General features: G+C 41.6%; 2 protein-coding genes across 6 annotated transcripts in view; one reads left to right on the forward strand and one right to left on the reverse strand.

Moving 5' to 3' along the window:
• The first annotated feature begins 656 nt into the window (after positions 1 to 656).
• On the forward strand, positions 657 to 16,985 carry marf1 (meiosis regulator and mRNA stability factor 1). 5 transcript variants are annotated; one of them, XM_013911543.1, is made up of 27 exons: positions 657 to 830; positions 1,395 to 1,601; positions 2,948 to 3,832; positions 3,997 to 4,159; positions 4,272 to 4,486; positions 4,780 to 4,897; positions 4,987 to 5,159; positions 5,499 to 6,017; positions 7,388 to 7,542; positions 7,651 to 7,812; positions 7,908 to 8,091; positions 8,226 to 8,404; positions 8,522 to 8,602; positions 8,737 to 8,976; positions 9,070 to 9,189; positions 9,289 to 9,467; positions 9,703 to 9,923; positions 10,044 to 10,186; positions 10,291 to 10,424; positions 10,600 to 10,802; positions 11,151 to 11,378; positions 11,749 to 11,988; positions 12,087 to 12,329; positions 13,302 to 13,362; positions 13,544 to 13,645; positions 13,900 to 14,070; positions 14,202 to 16,985. In XM_013911543.1, exons 2-27 carry the CDS (start codon positions 1,449 to 1,451, stop codon positions 14,378 to 14,380), a joined length of 5,451 nt encoding a protein of 1,816 aa, XP_013766997.1. In that variant the 5' UTR covers positions 657 to 830; positions 1,395 to 1,448; the 3' UTR covers positions 14,381 to 16,985. The 5 variants fall into 5 exon arrangements, with proteins under 5 accessions (XP_013766997.1, XP_013766998.1, XP_013766999.1 ...); XM_013911544.1 differs by having other exon boundaries at positions 7,654 to 7,812; XM_013911545.1 differs by having other exon boundaries at positions 5,883 to 6,017.
• Positions 16,986 to 17,044: 59 nt separating this feature from the next.
• The window catches only part of bmerb1 (bMERB domain containing 1), a 13,189-nt gene continuing 4,931 nt past the window's right edge, over positions 17,045 to 25,302 (reverse strand). The window contains exons 3-6 of the mRNA XM_005735807.2: positions 24,372 to 24,445; positions 22,288 to 22,402; positions 19,134 to 19,216; positions 17,045 to 19,033 (exon numbers count right to left, since the gene is read on the reverse strand). Coding sequence (XP_005735864.1) covers positions 18,915 to 19,033; positions 19,134 to 19,216; positions 22,288 to 22,402; positions 24,372 to 24,445 — 391 coding nt within the window. The 3' untranslated portion in view covers positions 17,045 to 18,914. The remainder of the gene's footprint in view (positions 19,034 to 19,133; positions 19,217 to 22,287; positions 22,403 to 24,371; positions 24,446 to 25,302) is intronic.

A 25,302-nucleotide genomic window follows, 5' to 3' on the forward strand; every position in this document is an offset into this window, starting at 1 on the left:
TTTGGCTGAAATGAAAGTTAAGCTTCATAACTGGATGTTTTATTTAATCTTTAAGTCTTACTTGAAAAGCTTACAGTTTATATTTTGAACTGAATATTTCACCTGTCACATCCCCTGATGGAAAATGTGCCGTTCTTACTTTGCAGACTCTGAATTAAACATTAAAAATATTTTTAATTGAGGAGGAAACATTTTCACTGGGAGTGGAAACAGCATATTAATATGTGATGATCCTGAAGGCAGCTCCAGAGATAATCAAATTATGTTTTAAATATTTGTTCAATTGTCTTCCAAACCCCATTAGCCTATTGTAAGTTTTGAGTGTCTACTAAAATAATAATAAAAGCATTCTAACATGAGACCTGTTTGTTACCATCGTGCCTTATTAGACATTATGAAACAAATCATATGTAAAAGTGAATTTTGCCAAAGTGCTTAAAATACTTCTTTTTTTAAATTATCTTTCTATACTATCTGAAATCTACTACATCATGTTTACCTTTTTATACTATGTCTAATTTCCATTGCAAATATTAATCGCAGTTAAATTAAGAGGGGATGGCAGTAAAAACTGGCGCTGAGATGATCAAGGACGTTCTCGGGAAGTCCAGATTCCCGCGTGAACTTACGAAGTACGGACTAGTAAGAACGCGAGTACGGACTTGCGTACTTGAGTATTGAGAAACAGCCAGATTCGGACAATAGGAACACATTTTACGACAGCAGTAATTGCTTTCCGGCAGAAGTAGGTTACAAAAAGGTGCGCGTTTCTAGGGAGATAGATAGGGAATGGTCCTTTGAGGAAGATGTAGAAGACGCGGGTTTCTCAGGTAAATAATCAGCTTGTTTGGCATTACCTCGCTGTTACCGAATAGTATCAATTCTCTCGTAAGGATCTCGAAGGATAGCTTGTGGGAGCAAGTATGTGCAAGTGCGTTCAAACAAGCTAAACATTAATACCCAGTTGTTAGCTTAAATAGCTAAAGACAAGCCATTAAATTTCTATTTTAATGGCTAGATTTAGGTAGTGAGACTAGTTGGCTTAGCAGGCCAGTTCCGACGTAGCCAATGAGTAAATTAAATGAAAGTAACGTTAGCTAGCTCGAGCTAAGTTATCATCTTATCGGTTAGTTTACGTACTACTTCGCTTCTGACATTAGCCTAAGAGGAACTGTTAAAACCGTCGAATTTGTAAAGGTTTGGGGTTGGAGATGACCCTTTTATTTATCTGTAATGTTTTGAAGCTGTGCTGTCGGGCTCACGGTTAGTCACCTGCGATCTGTGTCATCATAAATGAGTTGGTACGAACTTTAACCACGGTGTCAACGTCGCATATGGGAATTATTCAGCATGACTGTAGTAAACTTCTTTTAACTTTCGTTTCTTTGGGAAAGCATGAGAGAGAAGAGAGATAGATGCAAGTATGGTGAAAGACTCCTGTGGTTCGTATGATGGAAGGACTGGGAAAGGAGAGATCAACCTGTGGCGCTAGATCCTTCCCATGGCTCGCTCACACCGAAACAGAGGCTTCAACCCTGCTATGGAAGCTCAAGGACTGCTTCTCCGCACATGAAACAAGCTCCCCTCATCAGACAGACAAAGTATGTATTTATCAGTACAGACATATGGAGCTTATTGAAGAAACTGAACAGTTTTCTAAATGAGAGATTAAAATGAAAATATTTCAGGTATGTTATCAAACCATTAATGTAAACTAATTTTTTATTTTTTATTTTGCTGCGCAGTGTTATTTACCCCCTTACTGAGTACTAGAAAAAATAGTTGTCACACTTAAATGTTTCAGATCTATCAAATTTTAATATTGGATAAAGATTACAGTAAATACAAAATGCAATGTTTAAAATGAGGAGTTAATTTATTAAGTGAGGGAAGAGGTAGCTAACCTACCAGGCCCTATGTGCCACCCTTGCCAGCAAGAGCAGCAGTAAAGTTTGTGGATAACACTTTACTGGGAATGAGATGCATCACTGTGGAGAAATTTTGTCCCACTCTTCTGTAGCAGAATTGTTTTAATTCAACCATTGGTGGCTGTTTAAGGTCATGCCAAAAAAATCTAAATTAAATTTAAATATAGGCTTTGTATAGCCCACTCCAAAACCTTTGAGCCATTTAGAGGTGGATTCACTACTGTGTTCTGGATCGTTGTCCTGTTGCATAAAACAAGTAAACTTGAACTTCAGAGCACAAACTGATTGGGGGACATTCTCATTCAGGACTTTCTGTCAGTTACATCTAGTCATCCATGTCCTGAAACAGCAAATAAGCCCTGGGCCATCACACCTTTGATATGATCCTTTTTTATAAAATGCTGATAGTTTTATGTGTGCTGTAACTTTAACTGATACAAGTGAGGCCTGCAGTTTTTTATTTTATTTTATACTGGAGTTCCAAACCCTTATAAATAGCTTTGTAATCCTTTACACTGATAGATGTCAGTTACTCGAGAACAGATGAGAAAAAGTATTTTTAGAATGTGGCATAACATGTTGCCTTTTCAGATCTAGTTTCTTACTTCGCTTTGTCGGACATCCTCTATTTGAAGAATTTGCCAATTCATCTGACCTGAGAATAATCAGGCATGACTCTGGCTAGTGAAACTGAATTCAGCTTTCCAAAATATGTGGTTAATCAGTTAATTTAAGAAGGGGGGGGGGGCAGTTGCCTCTTCACATAGGGCCTGGTAGTGTTAGATAACCTTTTTTTTTTCTCTGAATAAAAATAATCATTTAAAAAGTTCATCTTGTCTTTTTCCAATAATAACATTTGCTTGTTGATCTTTTTTAGATGTTTTTTTTTAAAAATATCGTAATCTTTATTTATATTTTTTAATTCATATAGATATGTCTTTATTATGGCTTTGAGAAGTCACAAGAAATTTACAGAACTAATGTGAAGTGATTTTGTTTTTTCTTCTTTTCTTATTCAGAGCAATCACATGGACAACAGAAAGGCTGTACTGGATCTGAAAGATGTCCCTCCTCCACCACTGCACCATACTTCCTCTTCCCAGTTATCCCAGCCCTTCTCTCTGTCCTCTCTCCCATTGCCTCCTCCCTGCTTGCCGCCACCTCCCCCTCAGCTTGCACAAGACTCCTTCCAACAACCGCCACCACCTCATCAGCAACAAGAGGGGGCTAGCCCCAAAGTAAGCATTTGCGAGCACTGTGACCACAACAACACAGATGGCTTTGGGTTGTTGGGTGGCAGAGGTGTTGTTGGTAGCGGCAGCAATGCTGCAGGAGTTGTTTCGCTTTATATGGCCCCAGGGTCTCTGGGAGCACCGATCAGTACTAGTAGGTCTGGGCCTTGTTCTGTAGCCTCATCTGTTCATCAGTATAAACATAAATTTAGCTGTGGCACTGGAGGTGAAGCTTTTGATCCTTTATTCAGTCTTAGTTGCAAACCTCAGCTGTCCTCTTCTGTTGCTACCTCTCAACCTATTTCATCACACCCCTACCTCCCCTGCTGCTCAGGGCTTCTCCACACCTACCCAGCTGTACCTCTTTCTTTCAGTCAAGCCAGCCTCTTTCCCTCTTCAGCACCGATGGCATCCTCTCTCCCCTCTGTTTCCTCTCTACCTGCTAGCTTGCATGGCTCTTGCCTGACCTCTTCTGGCTTTTACACATGTGGTGTGGACTGCAGCGCGTCAGCCAGAAGATCCCAAGGAAGTATACTCGGTGGTCACCCAAGCACCAGCACCATCACTACTACAGCCACTTCAGCACACTTCTTCTCTAATCCTATGCACCTAAATGTTGAACGCACTGTTTGTGTGAAGGGGGCACACTACTGTCAGGAGTGCTTATTTAAGGTTGGTTGATCTCTCTTCATTAAATTTGTGTGGCCTAAAGATGCAGGTATTTTTTTACAAAATGTTGAGCTGAATCATGTGTGTTTAAGCTTTTATCGCTTTTCATATTTCTTGTTATTGCTTTTTTGTGTGTTTGAGCGTCTTGAATTTGTACCCTTTTGCAGCCTATGAATGGTCTGATGGCAGAGTCCGACAAGGTGCACCCAAGTGTTCCTATTCCTCAGACTGCTCCTATTCCTATTCCTATTTGTAATGGCTGTGGCACCTTCTCCGATGGCAAAATGCTCATGCCATCAACCAGTCTTGGCAAGACTGGACAGAAATATGGTTAGTGGAGTCAGTAATGCAGCAGTACAAATCGGCAACAAAACTGAACTGATTTTATTAACTATAAACTTCCAAGAAACCTGAGTGTGCTTTAAAATGATCGCTTTGCTAGGATCACCAGAAGGTACTGGTCCCGAGAACATCCCTCCGGTCGGGGTCTTTTGGGACATTGAGAACTGCAGTGTCCCCAGTGGACGCTCTGCTGGAGCTGTGGTCCAACGAATTCGCAACCGCTTCTTCCAGGGTCATCGTGAGGCAGAATTCATTTGCGTTTGTGATATTAGCAAGGAGAGTAAAGCTGTCATCCAAGAGCTCAACAACTGCCAGGTATCAGTAATATTCAAGCAATAAAAGCAGTCTGAAATTACCCTAATTATGACAATACAAATACTGAGTTCTCTTCATGCTGGTAATTGGTTCTATAACATTAAGTATAGCTTGTCCTGAAGAGGTTAAAAAAAAGTTGTGCGTTCAGTATTTTTAGCTTGACTGATCAGCTTGTGATTTTTGTCTTAACACATCACACACTTTTAAAATATCCATACAGTTTGTTGAGTGTGTATTCAGTCACTGCCTAAAAGAAGGAATAATTCAGACGCTTAATAATTGTACGTTTACAGGTTACTGTTGCACATATTAATGCCACAGCCAAGAATGCTGCAGATGACAAACTTCGTCAGAGCCTACGGCGCTTTGCTGAGACGCACACTGCACCTGCAACTGTTGTACTGGTATCCTGTAAGTTCACCTCTGATTACCTGTAATGAACTACAGCCATGTTACCACACATACATTTGTGATAACACAGGTCACCTTTTTATTAACAGCTGATGTGAATTTTGCAAGCGAGTTGAGCGACCTGCGTCATCGCCATGGTTTCCATGTAATCCTGGTTCATGGCAGCCATACATCTTCAGCTCTACTGCAGCATGCCAACAGCCATGTGCCCTTTCAGGAGATAACAGCAGATCTGCCACCACGCATGCTTGTCAAAGCGCAGGTAGGCCTCATAAATGCTTCATTAAAATTTTAAGAGTACTTTTTAAACGGTCCTTTTATTAAGGTAAGTATACGCTAACAAAATTAACGAAGGACAAAATCTCGTTTTAATGTAAACTTGCCAAATGTGAAGAGCGATGCAGCTGGAATGTGAATTTCACACACGATTGAGTTACTAATCTAATAGTGGGAATTGGAAATCATTAATTGTTGCTAATCGTTAATATTGTCGGCCATTCCCACTTGTTTTTTCCCAAGTAAAAATAAATAAACGTTTTATTTTCTGAGTGTAAATAATACAAACCAGACAGCCGCGGTGTCTTTTCCTCCCCTCCTTCAGCCCAGTTTCAACCACCTCTATGTGCACAACCTCCCTCTCAACTGTGACAAGAACATGCGGAACGCTGTGAAGCTCAGGCTCCGCCGGCTGTCAGACAACTGTGGCGGCAGAGTACTTGGTGTGTCCCAGGGCACAGCAGTCCTCCGCTTTGGCAGCCCTGAGGCAGCTACACGTGCCCGCAAGCGAATGGAAAATGAGGATGTGTTTGGCCACAGAATCAGCCTCTCCTTCTCCCCGCGGCCCAGAGACGATGCAAGTCCTGAGTCTGAGCTTCGTTCTCAGCCCCATCACTTGCCTCAGACTCTGGCCCGGACCTCTCAAACCCAGGATTCAATGTTCGGCCCTCCCCCATCTATAGCCTCCTTCTCTTTTCTGCCCCTGGAGACACCCAGGTCACCCAGAAGGCCACGGCGAGCAACCCGCCCCTGCCACACCCCTGGTCCGGTGGCTGAAAGGCCCTATAGCCCCAGGAGGGGTTGCAGTGGGCCTCCCGGTGGTGCTCCAGCCAAGCCCCATCAGGTCAGCAGACTCATCTGTGCCTGCTTCCCCTCAGCCTCCATTGCCATCTCTCTTTGTCTGGGCTGCTTTGTAAATCACTGTAGCTTCTCCTCCCCCCCAGTGACCTTCTAATTGCTGCTTTGACTAACAGCTTGTAACTGTTAGCTCCTGCCTTTTGCCTGCGCATGTAATATGTGTTGCTTGTCCTTCATTAATCCACTCCTCTCCTGCTCGTCAGTCATGGTGTTATTGCATGAACGCCATATAGCTTTGTGTCTGTGGTTTTGCTCAGTATATCAGTGCTGATGTAGTTTGTGAGCTACCATTTTGTGTGTTTTGTCCAGGTTCTGCTTTATGTGCTGCTATAAGCGCTTTCTTTTCTTTTCTATTTTTCAAATTAATGAATTTACTTTTGGAGAAATTTGGACAGTGCTGATTTCTACTATGATTAAAAATGACCTCTAGTGGCTGATTCGGTTTGTCTTTTTCTGGTTTGTTTGTAACCAGTGTGACAAATGGGGGGGGAGCTGACCCATGAATTAACTGGGATGGACATTTAAGTCTCTTTGTAGTTAAACAGTAAGGAGAAAATGTAATTTAAGATTTCTCTTTAAGCACCAAAATTGAATGAAGACATTAAAGCCTAGGTTTTTTGTTGTTGTTTTGTTGTTAGTTTTTTTTGTTGTTTGTTTTTTTATATAAAGCCTTAGAGGTTTTTATATTTGAGGCTCACAATAAAACAAACGCAATGGGACTACCACAGTATTTTCAGTGTGCTGTTCTCATTGCTGCGAGGGCAAGTAGCAGAAAAGTTTGCACTGGCTCAGTATTCCTTTTATATCAGAGCAATTTACAGTGTTACACCCTTTAATGCAGTCAAGTTAATTAAAAAAATACAAGTTGTCCTTGGCTCAGTATGGGCCCTTCGTGAGTTTAGAACATAAGCAAGCACAGTTACGTAGTTACGTTACTTAACTGACGTCTATGAAATTTCTGTTTGATAAACAAAAATATATTGTAATCTGGAGAAAAATAATAAAAAATGTCTAAAATATTTGATCATAGTCCTGGAGATTTTCTTTGGTGCCAATCTAAAACCTTTTTGTTAATTATAAATTATTATTATTGCTTTTAATATGTAAGAAATTCCATGAAAATGAGCTCTACGGTAAAGCAGTTTTTCCTTTCTTTGGCATTTTGAATGTACATCCCTAGTTAAACAGCAGTCCATGGTCTTTTCTGAGTTTCTCTGTTCTGCTTGTATTCGTATTTTGTAACTACTTGAACTAATCACTTGACCATCCTGTTCCACACATGGACAGGATGGATACGACCATTATCTAGCAGGTCAATATCTACAACTTAACTTCTGCCTTCCCTGCTTGATCCAGGAGCTGGGCAGTTTGGAGGGGAAGGCCAGAATGAACTTTCAGCACTTGGAAAAGGGATGTGCTGCCTCGTCTTCGACCCAGAATAATGGTGAGGCTGGAGCACTGGAGCAACTAACTAAGCCTGGTCTCACTGTAGAATCCATCTACAGCCAGAGGTACACACAGAGATGGCGGGAATAAATTTTCAACTGAAAATAAAATGTTTGTCATGTTTGCGTCATGTTGTTTATCTGCATGTGCCTGTTGTTCATCTTTCTGTATAGCAGAGAGGACTCCAGCCCTCAAAGTACAACTGAATCCCCTGTTGACCAAGTGGACAGGAACTCAGGGGAGTTCCAGATTAGCACACCCTCCGCCTTCAGCAAGTTGAACCTACACAGAAGCTTCAGCCCCCTCGTCTTATCTCAGGGCTCCTGGTCTTCCAGGTTACCTCCTGCTGCATGCAAATTATAAACCATGCGTAATGATAAATGTAATTTTAATTATGTTTTTATTGCATCTCTCCATTCTCTAACATAAGGAGTGCATCCCCTTGCCTATCCAGCCGTTCCTCACCTCTGATTGCTGCCCCTCGTAGCCCTTGTTCTGAAGCTTCTGAGCCTTTCTCAGAGGGAGCAGAGATCCAGGTTGCCAACCTGGACTACAGAATGTCTCGCAAGGATCTGCAGCAAACTTTAAATGACACCTTCTCCCGATACGGAAGGGTAAAGCGTAGTCAAATTATGCCAATATTTCATGCAATGCATATCTGTGTTCTGCTCACATCTAAGTAGTTTGTATATGTTTTACCTACCCTTTCCTCTCAAAATCACTTTGTGGTATAACTTGTTTTGTTTAGGTAAAAAGTGTGGAGCTTAGCCCCCACACTGACTACCAGCTGAAGGCCACAATTCAGATGATGTCCCTGCAGCAGGCCATTAGTGCAGTCAGCGGCCTACACCGTTACAAGATCGGAGGCAAACGCATTCAGGTGTCTCTGATCACCGGTGGCAGCAACAAATCTCTTGCCATGCTCGGGTACAGTTTATATATATTTTAGTTTGGAGCTTTAATATGTTGGTTACATTGTGAAATTTAAAAATTTAAATTGTTGTTTGGTCTATCGTGGTGACATTTGTGGTTGTTATTTTATAGCCCAGAGATAATCTCCATTCTTCAAGATGCTCCTGCCAGTTGCCTTCCTCTTTTCAAGTTCACTGAGATTTATGAGAAAAAGTCAGTATCTTTCTAAACTCGTTATTGTCTAATTTTTGCATACACATTTGGTGTTTGAGTATAGCATTCAAAAAATGAGATGGCAAAAAAATGTAGTAAAAGTATATACTCCAACTCTGCCCTGCTCTCTCCAGATATTCCCGTAAGCTCGTGGTTGGCGATCTGTATCGGCTCCCAGAGCTGGTTGCAGTGCGGGAGCAGGGAGGCTCAAGGTTTGTGTGCCTTCTGTCCAACAGCCAAATACGTCAGAGTCCACTGGGATCTTCCCAATCCCAGGAGGGCTCCTCCTCAGCAAGTGGGAGTCCTGTTGTGTTTGAGGAGTTGGAGTACCATGAACCTGTCTGCAGACAGCACTATTCACTGCAGGACTTCAGGTATACAACAGTTCGAAACCTTTATATTGTAGCGTAAGTTGACCTTTTTCCATCACTGACTGTTGTTGTTTTTTTGTTTTTGTTTTTTTGCAGTGAGGCCGACTTTGACCCTGATTCCTATAAAATCCCTTTTGTTGTAATGTCTCTGAGCACACTAGCCTCAGAGGTCCACAGTCTGTTGCAGTCACATCAGGGCACACTTCCACTCCTCAGGTAAGAACTGGTTTATTACCTGTTACGTGTACGCATTTTTAACGTTAGAATATATTTTCTGTCGTTATAAAGTTATTAAAAAGTTTAATTTCCATTTAGTTTTCCAGACTGTTATGCAGCAAAATTCAGACCACTTCAGCTTGGCAATGAGTCACTGGAAGGTGGTGTTCCTCTGGAGCACCTCGTCACCTGTGTTCCCAGTATCACAGTAGTCACAGCTCAAAATGGTTTCAAAGTCATCAAGTGGATCAACAATAAACCTCCGGTGCCAAACTCTGGTAGGTATATTTACAAATCTGGTTTTTATTGGAGTTTCATTTTCATTTTTCATAGTGCGGTTCAGACCTCTCATCTTGGGTGTGTTTTGGGGGTTTTTTTTGTTGGTTTTTTGTTTTAAACTCTTTAACCATCTGATATGAGTTCTTGTAAAGTTATCAGGCAGTTTGCGTTTAGCTCAGGCAGCCCATTTCACCTTAACAATTTATTTTATTTTATTTTTAAATTGTCACACAGAGCCATGGATTCAACGCTGCAAGAGTCCAGTCGGCAATCCACAGCTCATCCAGTTTAGCCGAGAGATTATTGACCTCTTAAAAAGTCAGCCGTCATGCATAATGCCAATCAGCAAATTCATTCCCTCATATCATCATCACTTTGCCAAGCAGTGCCGCGTCTCCGACTACGGCTTCTCTAAGCTGCTGGAGCTCCTCGAGGCTGTGCCACATGTTCTGCAGGTACTTTTAATGAGGACCACCCAGTGATGATCTTCCGATTGAACAATGTATTTGTTCATGTTGTCTTTGTTCATGTTGTCTTTGTTTATTTTATACGTTTTTCATTTTTCTAACCAACAGATCTTGGGTATGGGTACAAAGCGTTTACTGACTCTAACTCACCGAGCTCAAGTTAAACGCTTCACCCAAGACCTGCTTAAACTGCTTAAGTTTCAAGCCAGCAAACAAGTGGCAATCAAGGACTTCATGCAGGCATACCATTGGTAATTAAACATAAATAGGACACGTGTGTTAGTTTCATAGGAGCGGAAAAACTGTTTGAATTATTAGTGGTGTGGGTGCTGTAATGCATTCTTTTGTGAATCAGGTGCTTCTCCAGAGACTGGAGAGTAACTGACTATGGGATATGTGACTTGATGGATCTGCTGACGGAGATCCCTGACACCACCATCACCATCACACAACAGCCCACCGACACAGTCATCTCAGTTCCTAAGAGGGGTGAGTGCATAACTGTCAATTTGGAAGTAGAATTTAAAAGCGCATTAGACTTGAGTTTAAAAAAGGATCTACTTACCTGCAGAAACTGTTAACCAGAGAAACCGTATTTTATTTTAATGATGCATTTCTTTTTGGTTGCCTATCACTAAAGTAGTTTTCTTTTTTTCTTTACTAGAGCGTACTATGGAAGAACTGGAGCGTACCAAGCAGTTTGGGAAGGAGGTGGTGGACCTGCTTCGCCACCAGCCTCACTGTCGAATGCCCTTCAGCAAGTTTATACCAACTTACCACCACCACTTTGGTCGCCAGTGTAAGCTCAGCCACTATGGGTTCACCAAGCTCATTGAGCTCTTTGAAGCAATCCCTGATGTCCTGATGGTGAGTGTGGCGTGCAGTAGGTTTTTGCTTTTGGCCAAGGCGATGCACGACGATCGAATCACTTCCAGTATGTACACAGCATAAGAAGTTTTGCCAGCATCAGTCACAGTGAACTGATGCTGCTTTGGTGATGAGACTTCTGGGAACGAATGGCATGGGGTTATTTTTCACTTAAGAGGATTTGCCATGCCTTTTGATTTCAGTCAGTGGATCAGGCCAGGTTTCTTTTTCCTGCATCTCCCTTGAGTGCTTGGATAGAACTGTCTTTGTAAATATAATTATGATGTCTGGGACTCTTGGTCTTCATGAAAAACAAACTTACCATTTAATGCCCTCGTCCTTCATCAGGTGCTGGAGTGCGGTGAGGAGAAAGTGCTGTCTCTCACTGAGGTTGAACGTATCAAAGCTCTGGCAGCTCAGCTGGTCAAGCTGCTTCGGGCTCAGAAAAACTCCAGTCTGCCTGTGAGTCAGCTGCTCACAGAGTACAGCAAAACCTTTGGTTACGGGCTACGCCTGCAAGACTTCGACGCAAGCTCCCTGCCTGCTCTGCTGACCAAACTCTGCCATGTTGTCAAGGTAAAGAAGAAAACATCCCCAGGGGAAGCCGTGTAAATCTATCTGCTGAAAAGCTCGCTGTTGCTTAGTTTAATAAAATAATAAAAATAGAGCTTCACTTGACAGTCAGATGTTTTTTGTAAAGGCAGAAGCATGTGGTCATGTCTGCTAAAAATAAAATTAATAGATTTGTTGTTTCAGGGGTTTTGTCTTCATTATAAATTAGCCAGTTTATTAAATGCACAAAATGAAGTCTCGCACAAGTCCTGTCAGTCATCCTGGAGGTTATAAAGTTTTTAAAATCACAGTAAACGGTAAAAAGTCTCATTTCATATAACTTAAGAATATCTGAAAATGTGTCTTAACTACCCACTTTGTGCATTTCTGAAAGGTGGTGGATGGCGCGGATGGTCGGGAAGTGCAGCTGATCAACAGGAAGTCTCTGCGCTCTCTGACCTCACAGCTACTGGCACTGCTCATGTCCCAAGAAGATGAGAACATCACCAAAGGTTTGAAGGTGGAGGAGCTGAGCCAGTATTACCTAAGCGTTCACGGAGTTGCGCTAAACCCATGTGAATATGGGTTCCTTTCTCTCAGCGAGTTACTGAAGAGCCTTCCATACCTGGTCGAGGTGAGTACGAGAGTTTTCTTTGGGTTTTTTTTTTTTGTTTGTTTGTTTTTTTTCAATACTTTTACTGTGCTTGATCCATAATCATCATCTTTTCACAGCTGTACCACGAGGAAACTGATGATACCACTCAAGCTGCCAGCAGTCATGGGGAAGAATTTGTGAGGCTAACCAGGCTTTACCAGTTTGCTCGTAATGTACGCGCGCTGCTCCACACCTACCATTACAACCAGATCTTCCTGACTGAGTTCCACGGAGCATACAACAAATTCACAGGCTGCAGCCTTGATCCACGTTTCTGTGGGTACACCAGCGTTGATGAGCTGCTCAGTGCGATTCCACAGGTATAGTTACTGCAGTAGAGACTGGAGCTCCTCTGTAAGGAATCATTCTAAAACATGAACAGGCTTTCATTCAGATTTGCACCTTATATGTGACATGGACTTATGTGTGCATATGAGTGTGGACTCCCAAACAGCTTGTATTTGTTTCTCTCCTTCAAAAACTCAGCTCCCTCTCAAGAATCTCCTTATGTGGATGAATTAATCTTTAATGGTAAATGGCCTGCATTTGTATAGCGCTTTTCTAGTCCATAGGACCCCAAAGCGCTTTACACTACATTCAGTCATTCACCCATTCACACACACATTCACACACTGGCGATAGCAAGCTACATTGTAGCCACAGCTGCCCTGGGGCGCACTGACAGAGGCGAGGCTGCCGGACACAGGCGCCACCGGGCCCTCTGACCACCACCAGTAGGCAAACACGGGGTTAGTATCTTGCCCAAGGACATTTGGCATCTTTACCTGCTGATGATAGTAGTCCAAGTTCTGAACTCAGCTTAGTAGTTCAGGGCATATATGAAGTAGTTCTCCACCTGCTGCAGGTTCTGGTGAGATTGGACCTCCAGTTTGTAGGAGACGGACTAATGTCACCAGCACCGTCTAAGATGGTGGAGCTTGAGTCAAAAATCCATTTTAGGGAAGGTTATAAATATTAAATATCACCGTATGGCAACCGGACAAGAACGCTATATAGTGGGGGAAAAATGCAAGACAGGAAGAGCAGTTCACTAGTAAAGGGATGGCACATGGTTGTGTTCATAGTAGAAAATATTCTTAACCTTATACACTTTGGTGGCTGATAATAGACATGGGCAACCAGCCCAAGTAATCTTTGTGTGGGCAACACTGATCTAAATAAACTCTTAAACCTTTTCTCTATTGATCGCTTTTGTTAATGTCCTGAACTTTTGTGATAATTGTTTATTTCTATCAGTTCTCACCATTCAGTTTCTGATTTGTTCTCATCAGGTGATCTGGATCAAAGGGCATGGTCACAAGAGGATTATCGTTTTGAAGAACGATATGAAAGGTAAAGGTGTTGGGAGTCTTTCTTATTGAAAGTTCAGATTGAACTTTAGGTTACTGACATGCTCCACTGTGCTGACTGAAGTGATCAAACTAAAAGGTGATTTTTGGGTTGTGATTTCATGAGATGGCGGCTGTGCATTGTAAGAAAATTGTAATTAAAGTGCTTTGTCTGTGTGTTGTAGCAAAACCAAGCTGTTCAGTCTCCAACAGCCCCCAGCCGGAGAACACTGAGAGCCCGAGAGACAGCCCGATTAGCAGTGCAACATCTGGAGCTCAGAGTCCAGGTAATGGAAGTCATACATAACTGCTCAAGGTTTTTGTAGTCTTTAAAGATATACTGAAGAAAGGCAGGAGTTCTGAAATAAGCTTTTTCTTAGCTTTACAAAAAAAATCATGGTGAAAAAAGCTCAATGCCTTTTTTTTCAGTTTTCAGTTTTTTTGATGTTGCATCATCCTCTCCTCCTCTTAATTGGCTATTGTTGAGACCTCGTGTGTTGGCCAGCCTTTTTAATTGATTTTATTTTGTTTTACCTTCCAGGTGCTGATGCAGCTGCCGAGTCAGAGCTGCTGTGTCTGTCGTCTCCAGTGGACCTGCTGTGTGGCCCTGTTCCATCCTGCCTACCGTCGCCTCAGCTTCACCCCGACCCCGTTGTCGTCCAGCAGGCGGATCTGATTCACTTTGAGGAGAGAACTCCTCCACTACCAACAGGTGGTCCATCTGATTTATACTGTTTTTGTGGTATAAAATTAAAAGGCTCAGTCTTATTTGCACCTTTTCCATCTGTAGTTAAGTGTGAGCTTGTTTGTTTGTATTGTTTGAACATGTGGTGGCACTGGCAGACGTCACAGCTGATCTACCTGCAAAGCGTGATGGCAGCACAGATGACTCTGCAGACCCCAGAGAACCACCACCACCACCTGACACAAAGACCCTCCTGTCCATGGACAGTCCCAGCAGAAGAGCTTCACGTAGTAGAATCAAATTAGCAGCCAACTTCTCATTCACGGCAGGCCTCTGATCCTCTCATATATACACATACAGTCTCACATACAGCAATACAAGTTTACATACAGTGTAACTCTAAATAAAAGAGTTGAACGGCTACACTAAACACATAACACAGAAGAGCATTGGTCTTGACCCTTTGTCCTAACAGGCTGTTGCATTCTGCATTCTTCGTCATCACATTTGTGCCATTTTAGTTAGTTTTTGGTTTGTTTTTTCAGTTCAGTCTTCTAAGTTCACCAAACTGATTTGCTTCTTGCAGACTTTCTGCAATTCTGATTTGCCAAATGTCATCTGCTCTAACGTGTGTTTAGTTTCCTCCCAAGGGCAATTAATATCCATGAATGTGCATTTTCAGTTTAGAGCCATATTGTGTTGAACACTTTCAGTGAATGAGCTGAGTTTGTTGTCACTGTGAACAAAGTGGTAGAAAACAATGGGAGAAATGCTAGGGATGAGTAACTAGGTTTTCTGTATTACATCAAAGAAGTGTAGGTATTCACTGTTTACAAAAATACACGAAGGTTTTTAAAGAGATTTTTGTTAATGAACCACATTGAGAAACCTTCATAAATACTTCCTTGCTTTATCTCCAAGATATAAAATTTCATTTAGAACTTTCTTTGTAGCTTACCCCAGATATGTTGACCCAAACTAGCAGCTGAAGCATCCACCTGTTTCTTTCAGGTTTCTAAAGAAATTGCTTTTTAATCAGATATTCTTCTGTATTTTGTCTGTGTAAGGAAGTAGCCTCAGCATAGAGTTCAGTTCCTTTTTGTACTGTGTAGAGTATTTGGTCACCGGTAGAAGAGTTTGGCTTAAATGTGTAGCGGATTGAGTGGCAATTAAATGCTGGGACTAAAGAGAAGCCAGGTCTTAACTGTTAAGACTGTGTTGTGGAAGCTGTCGGTCTTTGAACAGTTTTGGTTTTGCAACAATTGCTGCTCTCCGGAACTTTTATTGTTGTATGTTCACTTAATTTATAGCAAAGACTTTGGCTTGTGTCTTCAGGGCCTCTAACGAAGGCCTCAAAAGTTATTAAAAAGAAAAAAAAAAAGGCACTTCAGTATTTCAGCCATGAGCGTGCTTAGTCAGCAGAAACTGACTTAAGCTTTGTCTTTAGTCAGCAGCCGGGGTGTGTGTGTGTTTTGTTTTAGTATTTTGTCTGTGTGTGTGTGGTTTACACTGGAGTAGGTGGTGTGAAATGTGTATGTTGTGCATAACTGAGTTTATGCATGGTGTAATTCCAGGAGAAGCAGAGGCAAACAGAAGGATTGTAAAGACGTTTTTTTAAGACCAGTCTTTATTTCCACCGTGATGTTTAGATCCCAGAGTTGGCATCACCCCATGCAGCTGCTGTATACTGTAAGTGCTCAAGGTTTGTTGCTTTAACCTTGGAGCTGGTCGCCGCTGTATCACTGGTGATCCACTCGGTCTGAGATCTTGAGGGGAGCGGTGAGCACTCCTGAGCTTATGATTTTTAATGAGACTGAATAGTTGAGTTTTTAGGGAAAGAAGGTGATCGGTGATGGGTTTGAGGAACAGCATAGGGGGCTCTGGGAAGCCTCCTGAACAGATTGATGTGCACACAGAGGCCCCTCTGAGGCTCTCTGGAATCTGCCGGGCTTTTACAATGGTTTGTATCTGCCCCGGTGCTGAAAGGACTCACCATCTTTACCTCCCCACCCACTTTAATAGCAGTTTTAACTTACTGTTGTGGGTTAGTTTTCTCAAATTTCGTTTGTCTTGAGCATTTACCAGGCTGCTGGCTACTGAATTGCCACCAAACAATGTTGACTGCCTGTGACGTCGAGCACGACCAGGGTGCCACTGAAGTCAGAGGGTTGAAGCTGTTTTTGTTCAGAGAAAAGTTTAGAGAATGGGCAGCAGCCCATTTAATCAGTTAGTTTGCGTTCTCTGCCTGTTTAGTCAGTGTTCGAAGCATAACATGAGTCTTTCTGTCAGACATGAATTGAAAGATTTCCCCTAACAACTCACCAAAATGTCTGACATACAAATCAAAATGATTTTAATTATGGCTGTTATTGTTTATCTCTCCTGCAGGGTTTTGTTGACTGTCTGGAAGCCACTTTGATTAAAGACTCATTGGTTCAAAATCATTATTTAGAAGTGGTAATGATAGAAACGAGCTTAAAATGCGTACGAGAAATGAAGACATTACTTTTTAGTGAATTTGAGCAAACCCTAGCAGCTCCTCGGTGTACTGCAGTGACAACTACCTCTGATTTTATTTCGTTTTCACTTTGATTCAGTTACATCAATGAAAGGCTCTTATACCAGTCAACATATGCACTTATGCATAGTTTTGGTTTAATGAATGCGAGGCGTTTGCATGGTGGTTTAAACAAGTTTCTTCGTTGCCTGTGTATCTCACCTTGTCTTACTTTGAACTTTAATATTGCACATTTGTTGTTCTTCTCTGATTTATTCAGCAGTGTCCTTTAACCTTTTTTTCTTTTTAAACTGCCCAACTAATTTCCCCCTCCCCTTCCTTGTACTGCACTGTTTTACCACTGTGCTGCACCTAAAGTTGCTGTAACAGTCACATTGTTGAAGGGACCAAAAAAGATTTGCGTTAATAAATTTCACAAGCATCATTTCTGCCTCTTCTCATTATTCAAACATACACACAGTGAGTTCCTGAAAGATGCTCTTTATTTAAACATATATGTACAGGTAGTTTCAGCTTATTTTCTGCATATTTGTTCAATACTTTGACATTAGGACCTTCATAAATCCACTACAACTACAGAATGCTAAGTTATCAGAACAAAGGTAAAGTGACAGAGAGCAACACTTTGCTTGACATGAGTCACACTAAAGTCCTAAATACACTCAAACACACACACCATCTATTGGAGGCATTTACAGCAGAGTTGCATTCATTTCCTGGAGTTTATCATTTTAAAAATGCAAGACTTAAGTTCAAAGGATGCATGTTGTTTCTCTGCAATATCCAGAATGATGATGAATGATGTCTCACTACCACAGTGAACACTTCCTGGCAGCTGATGATGCAGATCTTAATATGGCCTCTGATGTGCTGATTTTGGGAGGAGGGTAAATGTGATGATGGAAGATCAAGTGTTGGCATATACAGGCATTAAAGTCATCATGAAAGGGGTTCCTGAAAACTATAAAGGTGAGTCATTAGGCTGGATGCTAGTTGGCACTCTCTATAAATTGTGTTGGAAAAAGTTTAGATGCATTTTTGTTCCAGTTTTATTCTACTACCATCTATAACATTTGATTTAGAGGACTCCCCAGAACACCTCAAGATGTAAATGGATTTTTTTTTTATCTCAAAATGAATTGTAAACTTTTCTCCCATCATATTTTCATTTAAATGTTGTTCTGATATATAAGAGTTTTCTTTTGATGATTCTCTGTGATCTCACTCCAGATTGGATAGAGAAAACTGTCCTTTTGAAGACTTCTAGAAACATAATTGGACCTCTCCTATAGGACGCACATTGCTAACTAGCACTGAGCCCAATATAAGCTCATTTTTAATCTGGTTTCCACTGATGCCGTGCTGCATAGAGCCTTTGCGAACCAGCTGACATTTCCACAGGTTTGAGAATGAACCGGATGCTATATAGCAAAGGTTGGAGTAATTTCAGTGGGGTGGGGGGTACTGTGGACAGAATCTGCAGGTGAATAATCTCTATATTTCTTGTATCTCCACCCTGACGTTAGTGGTTTCAACTTCCGGCTTGGCAACAGTATTGTATCAGATTTTTGGCACTGACTTCAGTCTCTGTCATACAGAACCAGTTCAACACGGGCACTGGCAGCACGTCAGTGGAAAAGAGGCAACTTAGTTTGTTCAGCATTAAGTCTTTGTTTAATTTGTAAATGCCTTAAGAATTAAACTGCTGTTTGATAATATTGCTCAGCACTTGTAGAAAAAATCATCCACTGGCTCCCTCTCCTCATTAGCATATATAAATCAGTTTGCATAAGTCCCTTGGCAGGGAGCCATATTGTTTTTCAGAGCCACTTGTGTTTGTCCCACCTGGGGAAAATGATAAAATGTAGCAACTGAGAGATTCACTGGTTGGATTTTAAGCACTAAATGAATGAATACCCGTCGTCAGACATCAGCTTTTCCCTTCCTGTCAGAGAACCCCAGCATTCAGTTCACTTTATGGACATTGTGCTTGTAGCTCTGCAGATGAGATCCATCCTCATTGAACCTGTCATGATGGAATTAACCAATCTGAAAACTGACTGAATAAATAAATCAACACTTTCAACATAGTTTTTATTTACAGTTCTCTTCACAGCTTCCTTTCCCTTTATTTCATGGTCTTGGTTAAAAGCTCCTTACTATAAAAGTTTCCCTTAAATACCGACCGGGGATCAGCTCCCAACCTCTTGCAAACTAAGCTACGAATCTGATACCTGAACAGTTTCGTGGTTGACTGCGACTCTCCGAGTAACAGGAAGTGATGTACGTCATGTCGTGTGATGTAAGTGCGGTGTCTGACACAGGGTCGGGGCCATAAGCAGGTTTGGGTCAGTTACATTACAGCACACTGGGTGGCTCCGCAGCAGTCCTTAATGATGGCCGCTCCTGACTTGGTGATGGATGGCTTGTTGGGAGGCGGCTCAGGGATTTGTCTCTTGGGCTTTGGAGGATCTTGTCGTAAAGGGAGAGGGAAAAAAAGAGACATAATCACATACAATGCTCTTGTCTCTTTAAGATGGTGTGCATGAGTTATTTTTAACCTCTCACTCACTCTGTGTGACTTTGAGCTTCTGTTCCAGAGGCATCAGCTTCAGCCTGAGGAACTCCGCCATCTCTTTGTCCTCCTCCTTTTCCCTGAGGTACAAAACATCCACATCTTAGTCTGAATGAAATTCAGAAAATGTCTGCTTTTATCTGACTGAAGCAGCACTACTGGACTGACTGACTGACAGGACAGCATGGCTGCGCCACAGTTTTTGGTATTTTCAAATCTGGGGGGGTATTTTGTTTTAAGAGACTACCAACTTTTAAAATTCCTTCGTCTGTTCATTTCAAGCTCTGCATTTTTCTTCTTAATCTCTATTAGAGTGAGCACACATGCTTTACAGTTCAAGACAATCCTCATCTTATAGTGGGCCTTGGTGAAGCCTACTGTCTGAAACAACCAGGGTTTTTTTTTATTACTTTGAGCAACTACAGACTTATCTTTCATAAAAACAGGCTTCATCTCTGTTACTCCCCTTCCTTTGTGCAGACTTTGATCTAACTGGCTGCCACGTGGTCAGCCAGAATCATATCAGGGTTATCCACTCTCACTGCCTACATACACTAGTGGAACATATATACTTGTTTTGAAGCTTTGGAGTCAGTTCAGCTCCTTCCTGTCTTTATCCGACTATGTATGAACACTTTCTGTCTCTTTCTATTCTATTTGTCACTTTCTCCTTCTTGCCTCTTTTTCCCACTCTGTCAAAATCGCTTCTTTCACTCTTTTGACATCACTGTACTTGTCATGTTATCTTTCTGCTCACACTCTTCAGGTCAATCACTCTCTGCTCCTTCTGTCAGTCTTCCTTTTCAGACCTACCAACGTTTAACCTCCTCAATCATCACTTCATCCTCCTAGATGCCAAAGTTTCCATGACTTTACTAATAATAATGGATTGGATTTATATAGCGCTTTTCAAGGCACCCATTCACTCTCACATTCACACACTGGTGGAGGCAAGCTATGGTTGTAGCCACAGCTGCCCTGGGGCAGGCTGACAGAAACGAGGCTGCCATCGGCCCCTCTGGCCAACACCAGTAGGGTAAAGTGTCTTGCCCAAAGACACAACGACCAGGACAGAGAGGCTGGGGATTGAACCGGCGACCTTCTGGTTACAGATGCGCTTCCCAACCCCCTGAGCTACGGTCGCCCAACTACATCAACTCCACCAGTATCTGGACTCACACTAGTCCAAAAGAAATCTGTCAAATACAGTCCAGACCCGATCAGCTGACAGCTAAGCTGAGAATATTTTGAGCGCCTCTTCCAGAACAGAGCTACGCTGCTAAACATGAATTACTGCTCAGTGAAATAATAATCCTTGGACTACAGTGGTCCTGAATTAACTATAATTAGTTTAGTAATAAAATGTAAGCTCTACTGAGCACATTTTATATATCCAATATTTCTGTTTTCAAAGCAGTCATGAGCTCTTGTAACCTTCAAACTGCAATAAAATATGAAGATGAAGAAATCAACAAATAATCCATTTTTTCTGTTAATTTCACTTTGAGGCGGAGGTCAGTTTTAAATATATTTAAAGACAAAAAGAGGCGAAAAAAGAAAACCGATACTTGGCTGGAATACAGAAGCCAGAGAGGCATAATAAAAAAATTTTCTGTCCTTCTCTGGTCTACATTTTGACGTTTTGGTCATCAGGATCTATAAATGTGCTTTCATCCTTATTGAAGTACAAATTAAGATTATTATTAGGTTCTGTATCTGCTCTGTCTTTCAGACACTTAATCATGTATCTCACTAAATTATATTAGGAAGGAGCTTGCTCTGCACCCTTGTTGGCTACCATTTAGTTTTGTACAGGACTTCAAACACTCAACAAAATGACATCTGCTGACCTAAATGAGAATTTTTGTTTCAATATGCTTCCTCTGAACAAATTTATAGGAAATATAGAAACATACACTCGCCAGCCACGCCATTATTGATGCCTTACTAGTAACATTATGGAACCTCTTTTGCCTTAACAACTGTTTTAATTCTTGTAGCACAACAAACAGCTTGTCAACATGATGCTCAGAGATTTTGGTCCATATTGACATGATGGCATCACACATCCATGATGCTATCACATCCCAGGGGTGTTTTTTTGGACTGAGATCGGGTGACTGCAGAGACAATTTGAGTAAAGTTCAGGAAATCACGGTAAGCAACAATACTCGGGTGACGTGGCATTTTAAACCATGTTTAATTAGTACTAATGGCCCCGAAGTATCATAAAAATATCCCTCACATCATTACATAACCAGCAGCAGCCCAACTGACAATCTGTAGCCTCAGATTCCTGCTCTTAGGTGACAGTAGTGGCACCTGGTGTGGTCTTCTGCTGCTGCAGCTCATCTGCTTCAAGGTTCAATATGTTGTATGTTCAGACATGTTCTTCAGCATAGTGTTGTAACAAGTTATTATTTGAATTACTTTCGCCTTCCTATGAGCCTAAAGCAGTCTGGCTATTGACCTCGGGCTTCAGCAAGGCATTTTGGATATCTTCTCAATAAACTCTAGAGATGTCTGTGGGGGAAAACTCCCAGTAGACCCAGTAGACTGTAAAATTAAAGATTTATCTTTGCAGCTCTGTTACCTGAAATTAAAGAGAACACACGATTGGACGTAATCTAATGCTACATGTGGCATTGATTTTGATAGAAGATAATCACTTTTAAGACTCTTTGGTTGTGACTCAGTACTGTCACAAAAAATGATTATAATGACACCGAAATAACCCAGAACAATCTGAAGGCACAGTTTCAAAATTAATCTTTTGAGTCCCACAGACATTTGTTCACGCTGTGATTTAAACCCATTATCTTGCCTATCTGAAAGTTATCTCTGTGTCACACTCTGTGGGTTATCTGGGGGAGCAGACAATGCAGAGCCACAGTCATCAGTCAGCCTCCCTCCCACACACACAGCTAAATACTGCTGTGATGATGAAGTGACCCCTGCTCGCCGTCTTCAGTCAAGTTCACATTCGCGCTACACATTTACTCTAATGAGTCTCCTTCCTGCTGTTTCTCAACTCTTCTATGAGGATCAAATGAAGAAATAAACAGCCAGCGGTATCTGAGTAAACAGACAGTCAGCACACAGAGACGTCATCCCAGATATGAGCTGTGCTCAGAGCTTAGGAGGGCCGTACCTTAATCTCTCCACCTCGGCATCGTCGACCAGAAAATCCCTCTTCTGCACCAGTTTATGGATCTTCAGGATCAGTTCTTCTTCTCGCTGCCTGTGCTTCTTGGTTTTTTCTTTCTCTGGGGGGAAAACAAGGAAGAAAATAAGACGGACAGCAGCAACTCATCTGATGTCTACAGACCGACCCTACAGGAATGTCAGATTCTCTTTAACACTGAGTCACGTCACAAAACAGATCCTTAATTCTGACTCACGCATAATTTATAACAAATAAGGCACTCACTCAATTATGCAAATGTTTGTGAGCCTTCTTTTTAGTTTTGCTGGCTGAAGGATTAAGCATCTGCAAGCATCAGAATTGTCCTGCCTCAAAGAGCTAACCTTCACACTCCAAAGCACAGAATATACACTAACAGACCAAATCAGATGTATGTAAAAACAGAAAAGGACACATCGACACATGGCTGCAGAGGTAGGCTGTCTGGAAATGCTGATATCTAGGCTATTTGAGAAAAAGCGGATGAAAAATGACTGTTAAAACCAGCTTTTTCTAACATGGAGCAGTGCAGCTACAGAGCGAAGCTCCCAGGGGGCAGGACAGCCTGAAGGATGCACGGGTTAGACATAATCCAAAGTCAGAGGAGCAGGCGCAGGAGAGGTAGCTGGGTCTGTCACATGACTCCTTTTGTCCTGGAGTGGAGTAATGGGATACCAGAACCCCCTTAACAGCATATGCAACACTTTTGGCACAAGGGAATGTCAGTGAGATTTTACAGGGCAGTGCAGACTAGGTGGCAAGTGGACAAAATAAAAGGAACACTATGTTATAATGCGATCCTATTAATAATTTATGTGATAAGAAAGTAACATATCTTCTCTCCTATGAATTAAAGCTAGAAAAAAATAAAACACACCTCAACTCAAGACACTTCTGTTCTTCTCGCGCAGCCTTCTATGTTGATCAATGTTGGCAAAACTAGTTATATACTAGTCTTAATCTGATTTACGTTTGTGCTGTACTTTTTCAATTCTTCCAAAGGGGGCTATTTGACTGATTTGGTTTCTTGTTTCTTAGCCGCATTCCCAAAGAAGTAATTCTGTCAGAGGTGAGTCCGAGCCCATTAAAAGGGATTATTTTTTAAGTCTATCTGGATCTCAAAATTGAAGATTCCTTATAAATTTTCCACAAATACACAAGGAATTTAAATGAGAAAATTCTTTAAAAAAAAAACACATCAAACTAGTCGAGACCCAGATTCCCTTCAGGGATTTACTTCATTCAAGCTGCGGGGAAAATTTAGCCTTCACACAGGCTAAATTAGAACTACTCATGCTGGATGTGTTACTGTTATTTCGTATATGCTGCTGGGTTGTCAAAGTGGTAAAATAAAATCCAGGCAGCGTTTGACAGGTCAGTCCTGATCCTCATGTGTGCATCCTTGAACACAACACCAGCCCCTCCTGCACACACACACTGACACACACTGACACATGATGTACATGCGCTCGGAGGAGGCGTGTTTTCCTGCTGTTGCCAGGTTCTCTCTATGCATAGCCTCATATACGCATTTGGGTTGCTATGTGCGATGCAGCTGACGTCAGTCAGCCACTTCAGCACATTCTCGCTGCATTTCTGATACAGGCAACGCTGGAAGTGACTGTAGGCTAATATTTGATTCCGTTTTTGCACAATGAAAACATGCAGGCAGTAAATGAGTGTTTACTGAAATTCATTTTAGACTCTTTGCCTGGAAAACCTCCCTCAGCTTGTGTTTCCTTCAAAGTGATGATGCATGGATGTTTATGTGTTTGTGAGTGTGTGTATGCTTATCTCTCCCTCATAACTTCACTGTGTCCCTGGGTCTTACAATCAATCCTGCGTCGTTTATTGTTACGACACGTCCTATAAATCAGTGTGATACTCGCAGAGGCGATAGGCCTCCTGTGAGCTGCACTTTCTATCAAAAGATCTATTTTTGGTCAAGTCTAAACAGAGAGTGTGGACAGTTCTGCATGCAGAGGAACAACTGTGAGTTCTTTATCGCCTGATTTTGATGCAGAATTTCCATGAGTGACTGTTAATTGTACCTGGTACTGCGACAATCTGCCTTAGCTCCTGCTTTAAACTCATGATGTCTTTGCAGAGCTGAATGTCATCCATCCTGAAAAGATAAAAGGGAGAAATAAAAGTAAAGCACTGGCTTCCATCAGATTACAGACAAACTGATATTATTAGCTGCTTCCACTTCCATTTCTGACATATTTATCTGATTGACATGGCGTCAGGCAGACCTACACTGTATAATAAGGAATCTTGAAGAAAATAAATAATAATCTGATGTAGAGGAGCTGGATAATTAGTTTGAAGGATTTTCTAATCTAACAAGCGGAGCTTTTTTTATATTAAGTCTTTATGAGGTGAAGAATTAGGTTTCTGCAACTAATTTTCTGACTTTATCTCTAAAGCTGCCAATTTCCGAACCTGCCATTTTATCAGTTTTGCTACACAAAAACGATTGCCACAATTTCCTCGAGCACAACACACAGTACAACACAGAGTCTTCACATCACTTCTCTTGATATAAAAAGCCATTCAAAACACATTCAGTTAACAAACATTTTAAAAAGCGAGCCCACCAAAGCACTCTGAATGGTTTTTATTATTCAGAATAAATTACCCACATTCAATTCATTTCTGTCACTGAACTTATTAATTCATTAGCAAACAGTTTCAGTGTTAATCTCTAAATAATCACCATTAGCTGGATGTTGTTGAATAAACTCCGCTCTTGTTCTTGTCATTAAGATTTCATAGCCTCGAGCTCGCACATCAGGAGTGAGTGTGTTAAGTGTGTCGAGACGGAAACACAACGACAAAAAAAATCAATCCTGCATGCTCTCTGTGCTTCCTGTAGCTCTCATGTCTCACCCTTGGGGCCTCGGCATTTTCCCTTTTTATTACCTAAATCCCTGTCCGTGGGTGTGTGTGTGTGTGTGTGTGTGTGTGTGTGTGTGTGTG

This window comes from Pundamilia nyererei, unplaced genomic scaffold (genome assembly GCF_000239375.1).
Source record: "Pundamilia nyererei isolate P.nyererei 1_Seehausen unplaced genomic scaffold, PunNye1.0 scaffold00065, whole genome shotgun sequence".
Taxonomy (NCBI): Eukaryota; Metazoa; Chordata; class Actinopteri; order Cichliformes; family Cichlidae; genus Pundamilia; species Pundamilia nyererei.